Here is a 12,768-nt window from a genome sequence, read left to right on the forward strand (position 1 = left end):
GGTAACCCCGAGCTTAGAGCTCACTCCTCGGCTCTGTCTTTGTAGCCGGCTTTCCCATTCTAATACCTGTAAGCTCTGCGACACTTAGACACCCCCGATCCTTCTGTGACTCTGCGGGACCTGAGGCCACGCTGACCCCGCGTGGGCTTCACCCCGGTTAAGCCTCTGGAGCGATGTCCCTCAGTGGAACAGACTTTTAAAAGTCCTGATTTTGTGCTCCGTTGCTCTGCCGCTTGCCCGGAGCTGCCCGCGCACCCCCCTCCGCGGTCTATCTTCCCGTCTCTTTGGATTCACTTCTCCGCCAGTCCTACCTTTCAGAAAGTGGTTGATTTTCTGTTTCTAGAATTGCTATTCTTCTTCTCTTCAATCTCCCATTGGATTTGTAGGTGTTTGCAATCTTTAGATAAGCTATCTAGCTGATCTTCTGCTACCTGAAGTAGTCTCAGCCTGCTACTTCTCCGCCATCTTGACTCCTCCGAATGTGATTGTTTTTGATTCAGTGTTTGGTTGCTATAAATTGTGAACTGATTCCCAGAAATCCTGGAGATAAAGTTCTTTCTTAATAATACGACTTTGAAGCTTTCTAATCTTACAACTAGTTGATGCCACACCTCAATTTAACCTTCTAAACCAAATATAAAGGTGGGAATAGAGTGTACTGAATTTATTTTTACTTTTTTTAAATATTTTATGTATTTGAGAGCACAAGCAGGGGAAGCAACAGAGGGAGAGGGAGAAGCAGACTCTCCACTGTCCAGGGAGTCAGATGCGGGACTCAATCCCAACACTCTGGGATCATGACCTGTGCCAAAGGCAGACACGTCACTGACTGAGCCACTCAGGCACTCTGTAGTATAATGAATTTATTCAGAAATTAAGTAATTGATTTACTGGAGATTATAAAATTTATTTTAGGTTCCTGTATCAAATTTAGCATTAGTGTACACAGATGTATTCTTAAAACAGTTTTCTATTATTTAGCATTTCCCGTGTGTCTTAAATAATTTTTTGTTTTGTTTTCTTGTTTTAAGTAGGCTCTACTCCCAGCATGGAGCCCAACAACGGGCTAGAAATCACAACCCCAAGATCAAGATCTGCTGAGATCAAGAGTTAGACATTGCATTTCCCAGGCGCCCCTGGATAATTTTTTTGCCTGTTTTTATTTTTATTTTTATTTTTTTTAAAGATTTTATTTATTTATTTGACAGACAGAGATCACAAGTAGGCAGAGAGGCAGGCAGAGAGAGAGGAGGAAATAGGCTCCCCGCCGAACAGAGAGCCCGATGTGGGGCTCGATCCCAGGACCCTGGGATCATGACCTGAGCTGAAGGCAGAGGCTTTAATCCACTAAGCCACCCAGGCACCGCTTGCCTATTTTTAAATGTAGAACTTATTTCTGCCTCTGGGGGTAGAAATGCCTCTTTCCTATTTTGGGTTTTGTTTGTTTTCTGCTAAAACTCAGCTTTTTAGATTTAATGAGTGTTTCTTTGTTTGTTTGTTTGTTTGTTTTTTTAATTTCCTTGAGGAGAGCGTAAGAGAGCACAAACAGTAGGGAGTAGTCGTAGAAGAAGAAGCAGGCTCCCCACTGAGCAGGGAGACTGATTTGGAACTCCATCCAAAGACCCTGAGATCATGACCCAATCTGTAGGCAACTGCTTAACTGATTGAGCCACCCCGGTGCCCCTTAATGATCTTTCTTGTGCATTTGTATTATTACAATTGATTTTTATATGTACATACCTTTTTTTTTTTTTTTTTACATTCTTATATATAAAAATGTTTTTAGCTGGCTATACAATCTTTGCTTAATTTTTGTTTAAATATATGGAACATGAGTAAATAATAGCTGTGCTCCTAGGAGCTACTCTGTAATTGAAGCCTGTGCTGCTTCTGATTGAAGAGATACAGAGAACAAATCATAACAGGAAAAATTTTAAGTCTCCATTAATATATGAATGACTATATAACACAAATATTATTTATTCTTTTTAAAGATAATTTAATGTAGTTATCTTATTGAGCTTCCTATTTCTGACTTTTCAAAGATATATTTCAGATGTAACTTAGAAAATTATTATTATAGGGAAGAATTAACTCTTGGCGTTGACTGTGTTGCAGGGTTGGCTAGTGGATCTGATCAATAAATTTGGCACATTGAATGGGTTCCAGATTTTGCATGATCGTTTTGTTAATGGACCAGCACTGAGTGTTCAAATAATTGCAGCCCTTATTAAGTAAGTTATATTTTTAAAGTCAGTATTTATTCTACTTACTGTATTGCACTGAAAATCATTAAAAGTTAGTTTTCTAGTCTTTTTTATTTTAAATTGGTAATATAACATTTTCTAAGTATTAAAACTAAAAGTACATGTTACAAGAATATAGATGTTAGCAGAAATTTTGTGTTTTCCTTATTTCAGACCGTTTGGACAATGCTATGAGTTTCTCAGTCAACATACAGTGAAAAAATACTTTCTTCCAGTTATAGAAATAGTTCCACAGTTCTTAGAAAATTTAACTGATGAAGAACTGAAAAAGGAAGCAAAGAATGAAACAAAAAATGATGCCCTTTCAATGATTATTAAATCTCTGAAGAATTTGGCTTCCAGAATTCCGGGACAAGAAGAAACTGTAAAAAATTTAGAAATTTTCAGATTGAAAATGATACTCAGGTAAGATACTTCCCTCTTTAAATAATTATTTGCTTGACTTTTTAAAATGATGCTTAATCAAAATTTCTCTTGTAGATTGTTGCAGATTTCTTCTTTTAATGGAAAGATGAATGCACTGAATGAAATTAACAAAGTAATATCTAGTGTATCATATTATACTCATCGGCATGGTAATCCTGAGGAGGAAGAGTGGCTGACAGCTGAACGAATGGCAGTAAGTCCCTTTGATTTTTCTTTTATGAGTAAGATTAGCACCAGTCAGTGTTAGAAACGACAGAAAATTATTCTGAAATTGAGACACGGATTCATGACTATTAAATCCTAAAACTTTTTATAATGGTAATAAAAAATGATTTGTTAGTAAGTTAACCTATCACTTCCTATTAACCTATCCTATTACTTTGGTAAGTTTACCATTGTTGAATATAGGTATTAATGATGCAATTATAGTTTGCTGGGTTGGCTGAAATGCAGTAGATTAAATGGGTAGATCTGGAAGTTAGTGAATGAATTGGCATTATGGAAACTCAGTTTGCTTTCAAGTTCTGAAGTGAGACTTTACAATTAAAAGAATAAAATCTCTGATTTAACATTCTGTCATGCTTTCTAAAACTTAATTTTTTTTAAGGTTTTATTTATTTATTTGTCAGAGAGAGAGCATATGCAAGGGGAGTGGTAGACAAGGGAGAATCAGGCTCCCTCCTGAGCAAGGAGCCTGATGTGGAACTTGATCCCAGGACCCTAGGATCATGATCTGACCTGAAGGCAGATGCTTAACCAACTGAGCCATCCAGGCATCTGTAAAAGTTAATTTTTGAATCATTTATGTTTATCATTTTGGCATTGAAAGGGAAGAGTTTAAATAGATATTTATATGTTTAAGTGTTGAAATGAATACTGTCCTGTAGCCTTGTAAGGTATTTGCTTGGTAATATATTTTGAGTATATATTGTATGCCAGTACTGGGTATAAATGTGTGAAGAATGATCTCCATCTTAAACAAGTCCTAAGTTTAATAGTGAAAATGATTGGGGACCTGGCTAGCTCAGTCAATAGAGCATGTGACTCTCGATCTCAGGGTGTGAGTTCAAGGCTCACAATGGCATACAGCCTAGTTTAAAAAAAACTATTTTTAATCAGTGAAAATGATCAAAATGTCTAAGATGTTTGAGGCTTCTTGGTTATTGAGAAATGGTATGTAACCTTGACCCCAGGTTCTGATTCGCTGTTAGGAGTCAGGTTTCAAGTATGGCATTTACCTACTTTGTGAAACAGCACGCATTTAACTACTTAAAATGTCCCCTTGTCTGTGAACTATTACCAGTCCTTGAAAGGTACGGAAAATGAAAGTGTTGGCAAACTTTTGAAGCAGTATGTCATTGCTGTGGCATTTCCATTGATTTTTTTCCCCCAAAGAATGTGTAAGACCGACTGGGAATATAACACTGATTATTCTCACAGATAGTATGAGGAATATGCTGAGGTGCGTTTTTATGGGACCATTTGTGTATGTGAATAACTAAAAAAATTTTTTTTAAGATTTTATTTTTTTATTTATTTGACCGAGAGAGAGAGTGAGAGAGGAATCACAAGCAATGGCTGTTGGAGAGGGAGAAGCAAGCTTCCCACTCAGCAGGGAGCCTAATGTGGGACTGAATCCCATGACTCCAGGATCATAACCTGAGCCAAAGGCAGATGCTGCAGAACTGAGCCACCTAGGCGCCCGAAAAATTAAATTCTTAATTTTTTTCTTAATTCTTAAAACAGTCCTATATTGTAATATTTTTTCATTAAAAAAACAATAAGCACAATTATCTTTATATATGTTGTGGTTACAACAATAAGCACATTATATGGAATATAATTTTTTTATGGGATGTAATTTTTAAGTTTAGTACATCTGGGAGCACTTTGTGTGCAAAATTGGATTCTGTGAACTATTGAATAGTTTTGCATTAAAAGAATATATAAACAGGGGTGCCTGGGTGGCTCAGTGGGTTAAAGCCTCTGCCTTCGGCTCAGGTCATAATCCCAGTGTCCTGGAATCGAGCCCCGCATTGGGCTCTCTGCTCAGCAGGAGGCCTGCTTCCTCCTCTCTCTCTGCCTGCCTCTCTGCCTACTTGTGGTTTCCATCTGTCAAATAAATAAATAAAATCTTTAAAAAAAAAAAAAAAAGGAATACATAGACATACTACACTAGAGTGTTACAATTTGTAAATGTAAACATGTTTTAATCCAGTAATGTTATTCGGAAATTTGAACTATATTTTAATTTTTTACTTGTATTTTTTCAGCTTTTTGAGATGTAACTGACATGTATAACTATTTAAATTTAAGCATACAGCATAATGACTTAATTTACATATACAGTTGACCTTTTTTTTTTTCTTTGCACTTTATTTACTCATTTGAGAGAGAGCATAAGCAGGGGGAGAGGGGGAGGGAGAAGCAGACTCCCTGCTGAGCCAGGAGTGTGAAGTAAGCTCCATCCCAGGACCTGGAGACTGTGACCTGAGCAGAGTCAAACACTTAGCCATCTAAGCCTCCTGGGCTCTGCTACAATGCCCTGCATAATTGAAAATCCTTGTACAACTTGATACACCAAAAGCTTAACCACTAAAAACTTTATTTATGGCAAAAGTCAGTTAGCAAATATTTTTTATATGTATTACATAATGTATATTCTTCCACTAAAGTAATCGTGAAAAATGTTATTGAGTAAATCATAAGGGGAAATAAGTGTGCATACATGGACTCAACGCAGTTCAAACCTGTGTTGTCAGATAATTACCACAGTAAATTTAACATCTGTCATCCTGTATAGTTTTTTTTTTTTTTAAGAAAAATATTTTTATCCTTGTTGTGAAAACTGTTAGAATATACTCTCTGGGGGTTCCTGGGTAGCTCATTCAATTAAGCATATGCCTTCAGCTCAAGTCCTGATCCCAGATTCCCAGAATCTGGATCAGGTTCCCTGTTGGGCAGGGAGTTTGCTGCTTCTTTTCCTCTATCCCTCGTATGCTTGAACACACTCTCTCTCTCAAATAAATAAATAAAATCTTTTAAAAAAAGAATACACTGTCTGTACATCATACAGCAGTGTTGAATATCAGTACCATGTTGTGCATTTACATTCCTGTGCTTATTTATCTTGTAATTGTAATTTTGCCCACCCTAATCTTAGCTTCCACTTAAACAAATATTTTTATTACATTTAGGAATGGATACAACAGAACAGTATCTTATCCATAGTCTTGCGAGATAGTCTTCATCAGCCTCAGTATGTGGAAAAGCTAGAGAAGATTCTTCGTTTTGTGATTAAAGAAAAGGCTCTTACATTACAGGATCTTGATAACATCTGGGCAGCACAGGTAAGAAATTTAATTATAGCTATTTTATAAAAAAATACTAAATATTATGTAGTAGCTAGTAGGTATTGGCCTATGAATTTGTACTATTTGACTTTTTTTAAAGCTTAACTCTTGATATACAGAGAATTGTGTTGAGTATTTTTAAATAAAAAAACAAGTCACCCTGATCTTGACTCTCTTTGCAGGTATAAATCATAAATTATATAATAGTTACATATATTACATGTCTACTTATAAAATAATTAAATTTGATTTTTTTTCTTGCAAGTTATATAAAGAAACAAATGGTAGAAGAATTTTTTTTTTTCATGAATAAATTGGGAGGATTACAAAGTCCTGCCCAGCCCACCCTTTTTTTTTTTTTTTTCTTTTAAAGATTTTATTTATTTGTTTGACAGAGAGAGCAATAGCAAGAGAGGGAACCAAGGAGGGGGAATAGGAGAAGAGAAGTAGGATTCCTGCCAAGCAGGGAGCCCGATACAGGGTTAGATCCCAGCACTCTGGGATCATGACCCAAGCTGAAGGCAGACACCTAACGACTAAGTCAACCAGAGCCCCCCAGCCCACCCTTTTTCAAAGAAAAACTAAATATATATTTAGTTATCATTGAGTACTTAAGTATTCTGTTTTGAGATAATCCACTATTTTGCCTTATTTTCTCTTCATTTTATTTAGAAATATCTGTAATAAATTTTCATTTGAATTCTGAAAGCACATTACCATTTATATGAAGAAATTGAGTATAAAGTTATACAAGTGGGAGCTCTAAAGCATTTTAAAATATTAACAATTAGTCTATAACCTCAAATGAAACAGGTGGAAATATTTATTAATAGAAGTGGACAAAGTAGTTCTACTTACTTAGTTTATTTCTTTATTTAAACTTAAGTACAGCTTGGTTCTTTTTGTTTACTTTGGTATATTTCATATTGTTTTTCAACAGGCAGGAAAACATGAAGCCATTGTGAAGAATGTACATGACCTGCTGGCAAAGTTGGCTTGGGATTTTTCTCCTGAGCAACTTGATCATCTTTTTGATTGCTTTAAGGTAGTAATTCAAATAGTAAAGTAGTACCATCTTTTCTTAAACAGAATTAATTAATTACTAATTAATTATGTTTACCTAATATATACTTACTATCAAATTTCACCAAAGAATCTTTCATGAAGAATTGATTGTAGCTTATTCTAGTCAGAATTTAACGTTAGTTTTTATTATAGTTACCATTTACATCACAGAATAATCGCATTTTTCACTCAGGTTATTTCAGTTTGTTTAATTTCTTCTGGTGACTTTTATTTTTGCATACTTTTGCATTTGGAAATGCAGGAGAGTGTTACTTGCTATATAGAGCTAAAAGAATACTATAAAAACTGCAGTGGTTCTCTGGCATAACATACATAAAACATAAAACTGAGATTCAGAAAGAGCACTCAGAGTCTCTGACATCCTATCTGTATTAATCTATTTGCGTACTTTTTTATATTCAGTCCCTGTAGTTGGCAAAGTTTGTTAGAGAATATGTGGATTAGGAAGACAAAGTCATATGCCATTGTTCATAAATGATTATTTTAGTAACCATAAGCATTAGGATCACAGGATTTCTTGTTGAAAGTAATTTTCATTGCTCTTGGTAACTTTAGTTGGTACAATAAATGAGAAAAACATTTGACATTATCTGTCAAAATGTATGTCTCATGCTCTGTAATACACCTGTTGTATTTCTGAATGTGTACCTGAAAAAATTCGTCATATGTTTATCAGGATACATGTTCAAAAATCTGTAGCAGGGTGCCTGGGTAGGTCATTTGGTAGAGCAGGCAACTACTGATCTCAGTAAACATTGAAATCAATATTGGGAAGTTACTGTGGATAATGTAAAAGTTAGGTTTTTGTTTTGTTTTTATTTTGAAGATTTTATTTATTTATTTATTTTGCCAGAGATCACAAGTAGGCAGAGAGGCAGGCAGAGAGAGAGGGAGAAGCAGGCTCCCCACCAACCAGAGAGCCCTCTGTGGGGCTCAATCCCAGGATCCTGGATCTTGACCTGAGCCAAAGGCAGAGGCTTAACCCACTGAGCCACCCAGGCACCCCTGTAAAAGTTAGTTTAAGAGATAACTTTTGAAATGGTGACATATATTTAATAGTCATTGTGATAGAAAGATGGAGTGGTATCAATTTTTCCTCTGTTTCTAATATTGGCAAGATTCTTTAACTATAATCATAATAAAAATTCTATAATCGATGCATAGCCCTTTTGCCTTATTATTTACTGAATGTCTGTTATTCAGTTAAAAGCATTATATTTTGAGATGTTTTATGATATAATTTATTTTGACTTGAAAGGTCTTAAGAAAAAAAAGCCTCACGAAAAACATTTAAAGCGTGAAGTGTAGGTCACTTAACAGTTCTTTGCAGGTTGTAACTAGGTGATCCTGACTTTCTCTAAATATTCATCCTTAGTTATGTTTGCTTATCATATTGCTCAGATGATAAATATCAAATATCTATAAATATTTGAGTCCTTTATAAGTGTTCATATATCAGACTACTAATTTCCAGTCCTTAACATTTTTTGTCAGAATTGTTAATTTATCGGGCGCCTAAGTGGCTCAATGGGTAAAAGTTAATAAATAAAATCTTTTTTAAAAAATTGTTAATTTATCACAATTCCTCATGGTTTGAGATTCTTATTGTGTTACTGGTTTTCATATTCTTAGTGATTAAGGAGATTGAACTTTTTTTTTTACCTGTTTGTTTTGGGTTTTTTTTAAGATTTTATTTATTTATTTGACAGACAGAGATCACAAGTAGGCAGAGAGGCAGGCAGAGAGAGAGGGAGAAGCAGGCTCCCCAGTGAGCAGAGAGCCCAGTGCGGGGCTTGATCCCAGGACCCTGGGATCATGACCTCAGCTGAATGCAGAGGCTTCAACCCACTGAGCCACCCAGGCGCCCCTCTTTTTACCTGTTTTTGAACTATTTGTCTCCTTTCTAGTGAGAGGTTATTCATATCTTTCACCTGTTTATTTTTCCTATTCCTCTTTTTCTTTTTTATTTATTTATTTATTTTTTTTTTTTAATTTGAGAGAGAAAAAGAATGTGAGGGGGGAGAGAGATGTAGGAGGAGAGAGAGAATCTTAAGCAAGTACTACACTCAGTGTCAGGTTCAGTCCCACATCGCTGGATCATGACCTGAGGTGACATGAAGAGTCAGATACTTAACCAGCTGTAGCTACAGTGGTACTCTGTGTTCCTTTTTTAAATTTATTCCTGAGTATTTTGTACATCTGAATAGCCCTTGCCCATATTGACTACAAATTAATTTCTCATGGTTTTATTAGGACTTGAAATGAGGAATGAAGTATGATCCTAACTGTATGATTGATTGTTGTGTTTTAATCCTCTTTGATTCTGTGATTGTCGCCTTTATCTGTTTTGTTCCTGTAATATCCATGATTATAATCATTTCCCAAAATCATTGGTAGTTTTTGTATTCCTTTCATCATTTCAGAAGGAATTTTGCAGAGCTAAAACACTTTAGAAGCAAGCACTTAAGTTGTCTTCCCAGAAGTCTCATTTTTATTTCATTTTTCTGTATTTATCATGTTAAATTTTATAATGTCTCCATTACAAGCTATTTATTTTTTTCTCGAGTTACTGGATATTTAGGCAACTAGCAGTTCCTTATGTTCCTTACGTTCTAGTAACTACTGAAGACAAAGGAAAGAATACATGAAACTACCCCTATGTTGTATTAACTGGCCTTAAGGAACACAGTTTTGTTTTTATTTTGAAGGTTCACATGAACTTTAATAATACAGAGAATTGCATATGTTCTTTAGAGTTTTCTTCTGAAAACATCTTCCAGAAGTACAGTATTAATCAAGATATTAATATTCATACTTTAAGTTCTATTTCCATCACCATGTGGATTCTTCATTAATCCTCTTAATGGCCACACCAGTTCTGTCTTATCCCTACTTTACCTGTAACCCTGGGCAACTGCTAGCTTGGTGTCTGTTTCTACAGTTTGTCATTTTGAGGTTGTTAAATAAATGGAATCATATAATATATAGCCATATAGCAATATGATAAGCAGACGTAACTAAGGACAAATATTTAGAGAACGTCAGGATCACTTGGGAATTTTTTTCACTTAGCATAATTTTCTGCAAGCTCATACAGTTTGTTTATATATCTGTATTACATGTATATATTCTTGTATTCCTGAGCAGTACTCATGATATAACTTTTAACCACTTATGGTTTATTTAACTGCTTACCATAAATGGACATAATGAGGTTTTTCTCATTTAGAACTTTTACAAATAAAGCTGCTATAGAAATTGGTGTGCAGACTTTTTTTTGTAAACATAGTTTATCTGAGATTGCATTTGCTGTGTTTCATAGTAGTTGCATATTTATATTTAGTTTAGTCTGTTGTAGTTTACAGATCTTTAGTTTACTTCTTTACAAAGCCATTTTATAAAGATACTGCTGTCCTATCAATATTAGTGTTCCAGTCCATGAATCTGGAATATCTTTCAGTTTTTTTGGAGCTCTCTTTCCATTTATTTAGATACTGTTTAATTTCAGCACTGTTTTGTTTTGGTTTTTTTAAGATTTTATTTATTTATTAGAGAGAGAGAGCACACAAGCAGGAGAGCAGCAGGCAAAGGAAGAGGGAGAAGCAAATTCCCCCTGGAGCAGGGAGCCCAGTGCGGGTTTTGATCCTAGGACCCTGGGTCTGAGCTGAAGGCAGGTCCTTAACTGACTGAGCCACCCAGATGCCCCTCAGCAGTTCCCCCACCCCTTGGTATTCATTGCATTTTTGTTAAATTTATACTAAAGCAATATGCTGTTTTTTATGTTTTTGTGAGTAGAAGGGTTTTTTTCATTTTGGTATTATTTTAATCTAATATATAGAAAAACGTATCTAAGATATATAGAAATGCAGTTAAGCTTTTAAAATTTATTTTGTGTCCTGAAAACCTAGGATACCTTTTACTTGGAGGGGAGGGGTGTATTTTAATGGAGATCTTAGATTTTCTACATTTCTATGTACAAGATCATATGATTTACAACTAGAGATAGTTTTTACTTCTTCCCAATCTCATTATCCGTTTTTTTTTTACACCCTTGTTTATTAATAGCCCTAATTAAAACATAAAACAAAGTGTTGAAGGATATCGTGAAAGTGGGTATTCTCAATGTTGAGTGCAAAACTTAAAGTGTTTTGTCATTAAGTATGACATACATTGTCAGGTCTTTGTTTTTGCCCTTTATTGGATTTAAGAAATTCCCTTCTATTCCTCATTTTTTGAATGTTTTAGTTTTAAAAGTTTGTTAGATTTTGTCAGTTTGCCTTCTCTACGTCTAGTGACATATGGGCTTTTTTGTTCTATGTTGAATTGGCTGATATTTCTGTGTTCAAGTAGTCTTCCATGTCTATAATAAATCCCACTTCTTGCAATGTATAATTCTTTTATATATAATTCTTCCTGGATTTCTTTGTATTTTGTTGAGGATACTTCTGGCTTTTAAGAAGATGCCAGGGGCTCCTGGGTGGCTCAGTGGGTTTAAAGCCTCTGCCTTCTGATCTGGTCATGATCCCAGAGTCCTGGGATCGAGCCCCGCATCAGGCGCTCTGCTCATCAAGATGCCTGCTTCCCTTCCTCTCTTTCTGCCTACCTCTCTGCCTACTTGTGATCTCTGTCAAGTTTAAAAAAAAAAAAAAAAAAATCCTTAAGAATATACCAAACTGTTTTCCAGAATGACTATAATATTTTGTATTTCCATCCACAGTTATGAGTAATCCGTTTTTTTAACATTCTTCTCAGAGTTTGGTGTATTTATTATTTTTTTTATTCTGATAGATGTACATTAAAGTTTCCTTGTGGTTTCACTTTATATTTGGTTAATGGCAGTGATTTTGAACATCTTTCATGTGCTCATTTGCCATAAAACAGTACCTGTTCATGCCTCTTGCCTATTTTCTATTTTCTAAGTGCTTTCTTTTTTAAATTACTGAATTTGCAGAGTTCGTTTGTTTGTTTTTGTTTGTTTTTTAAATTTGTCAGAGCACAAGCAGAGGAGGGGTAGAGGGAGAAGCAGGCATCTCCACTGAGCAAGGAGCCAGATGCGGGCTTGGTCCCAGGACCCTGGGATCATGACCTGAGCCAAAGGCAGACGTTTAACTAACTAAGCCACCCAGGAGTCCCTACAGAATTTTTACGTATTCAACATGCTAACTTGTTTCTTAGATACGTGGTATGCATATATTTTCTCCCAGTCTTTAAATTCTTTCATCCTCTTAATAGGGTCTTTGACCAACAAAGTTCTTAATTTTGATGAAGTCTAGTTTTATTTCCTGTATGTGTCACACTTTTTTGGTGTCAAGACTGAGAACTTGTTGCCTATCTGTAAATCCCAAAGAATTTCTCCTATGTTCTGTATTTGAGCAAGTTTTATAATTTTGCAGTTAATGTATGACCCATATTGAGCTACCTTTATTTAGATGTAGGATTTAGATTACAGGGTAAGTTTTTAGTTTTGTTTTTGTTGCTCTGTATGACCAGTGTTGTAGTACCATTTTGTGAAAGGTAGTCTTTTATCTTGCCTAAATTAGTTCACTTTTGCCTCTTTGTCAACTGTCAGACATACTTACTTTTTAATTGCCCCCAACATGGGGCTTAAACTTACTACCTTGAGATCAAGAGTTTCA

The 12,768-nt window shown here is 35.1% G+C and overlaps 1 protein-coding gene across 3 annotated transcripts in view; it reads left to right on the top strand.

Moving 5' to 3' along the window:
* The window catches only part of LOC111139452 (probable ubiquitin carboxyl-terminal hydrolase FAF-X), a 149,302-nt gene that overhangs the window by 23,445 nt on the left and 113,089 nt on the right, over positions 1 to 12,768 (top strand). For all 3 annotated transcript variants that reach the window (XM_022491711.1, XM_022491710.1, XM_022491712.1), the window contains exons 6-10: positions 2,119 to 2,234; positions 2,421 to 2,672; positions 2,748 to 2,886; positions 5,891 to 6,043; positions 6,987 to 7,091. In XM_022491711.1, coding sequence (XP_022347419.1) covers positions 2,119 to 2,234; positions 2,421 to 2,672; positions 2,748 to 2,886; positions 5,891 to 6,043; positions 6,987 to 7,091 — 765 coding nt within the window. The remainder of the gene's footprint in view (positions 1 to 2,118; positions 2,235 to 2,420; positions 2,673 to 2,747; positions 2,887 to 5,890; positions 6,044 to 6,986; positions 7,092 to 12,768) is intronic.

This window comes from Enhydra lutris, unplaced genomic scaffold (assembly GCF_002288905.1).
Source record: "Enhydra lutris kenyoni isolate GAN:26980312 unplaced genomic scaffold, ASM228890v2 scaffoldscaffold108, whole genome shotgun sequence".
Lineage (NCBI taxonomy): Eukaryota > Metazoa > Chordata > Mammalia > Carnivora > Mustelidae > Enhydra > Enhydra lutris.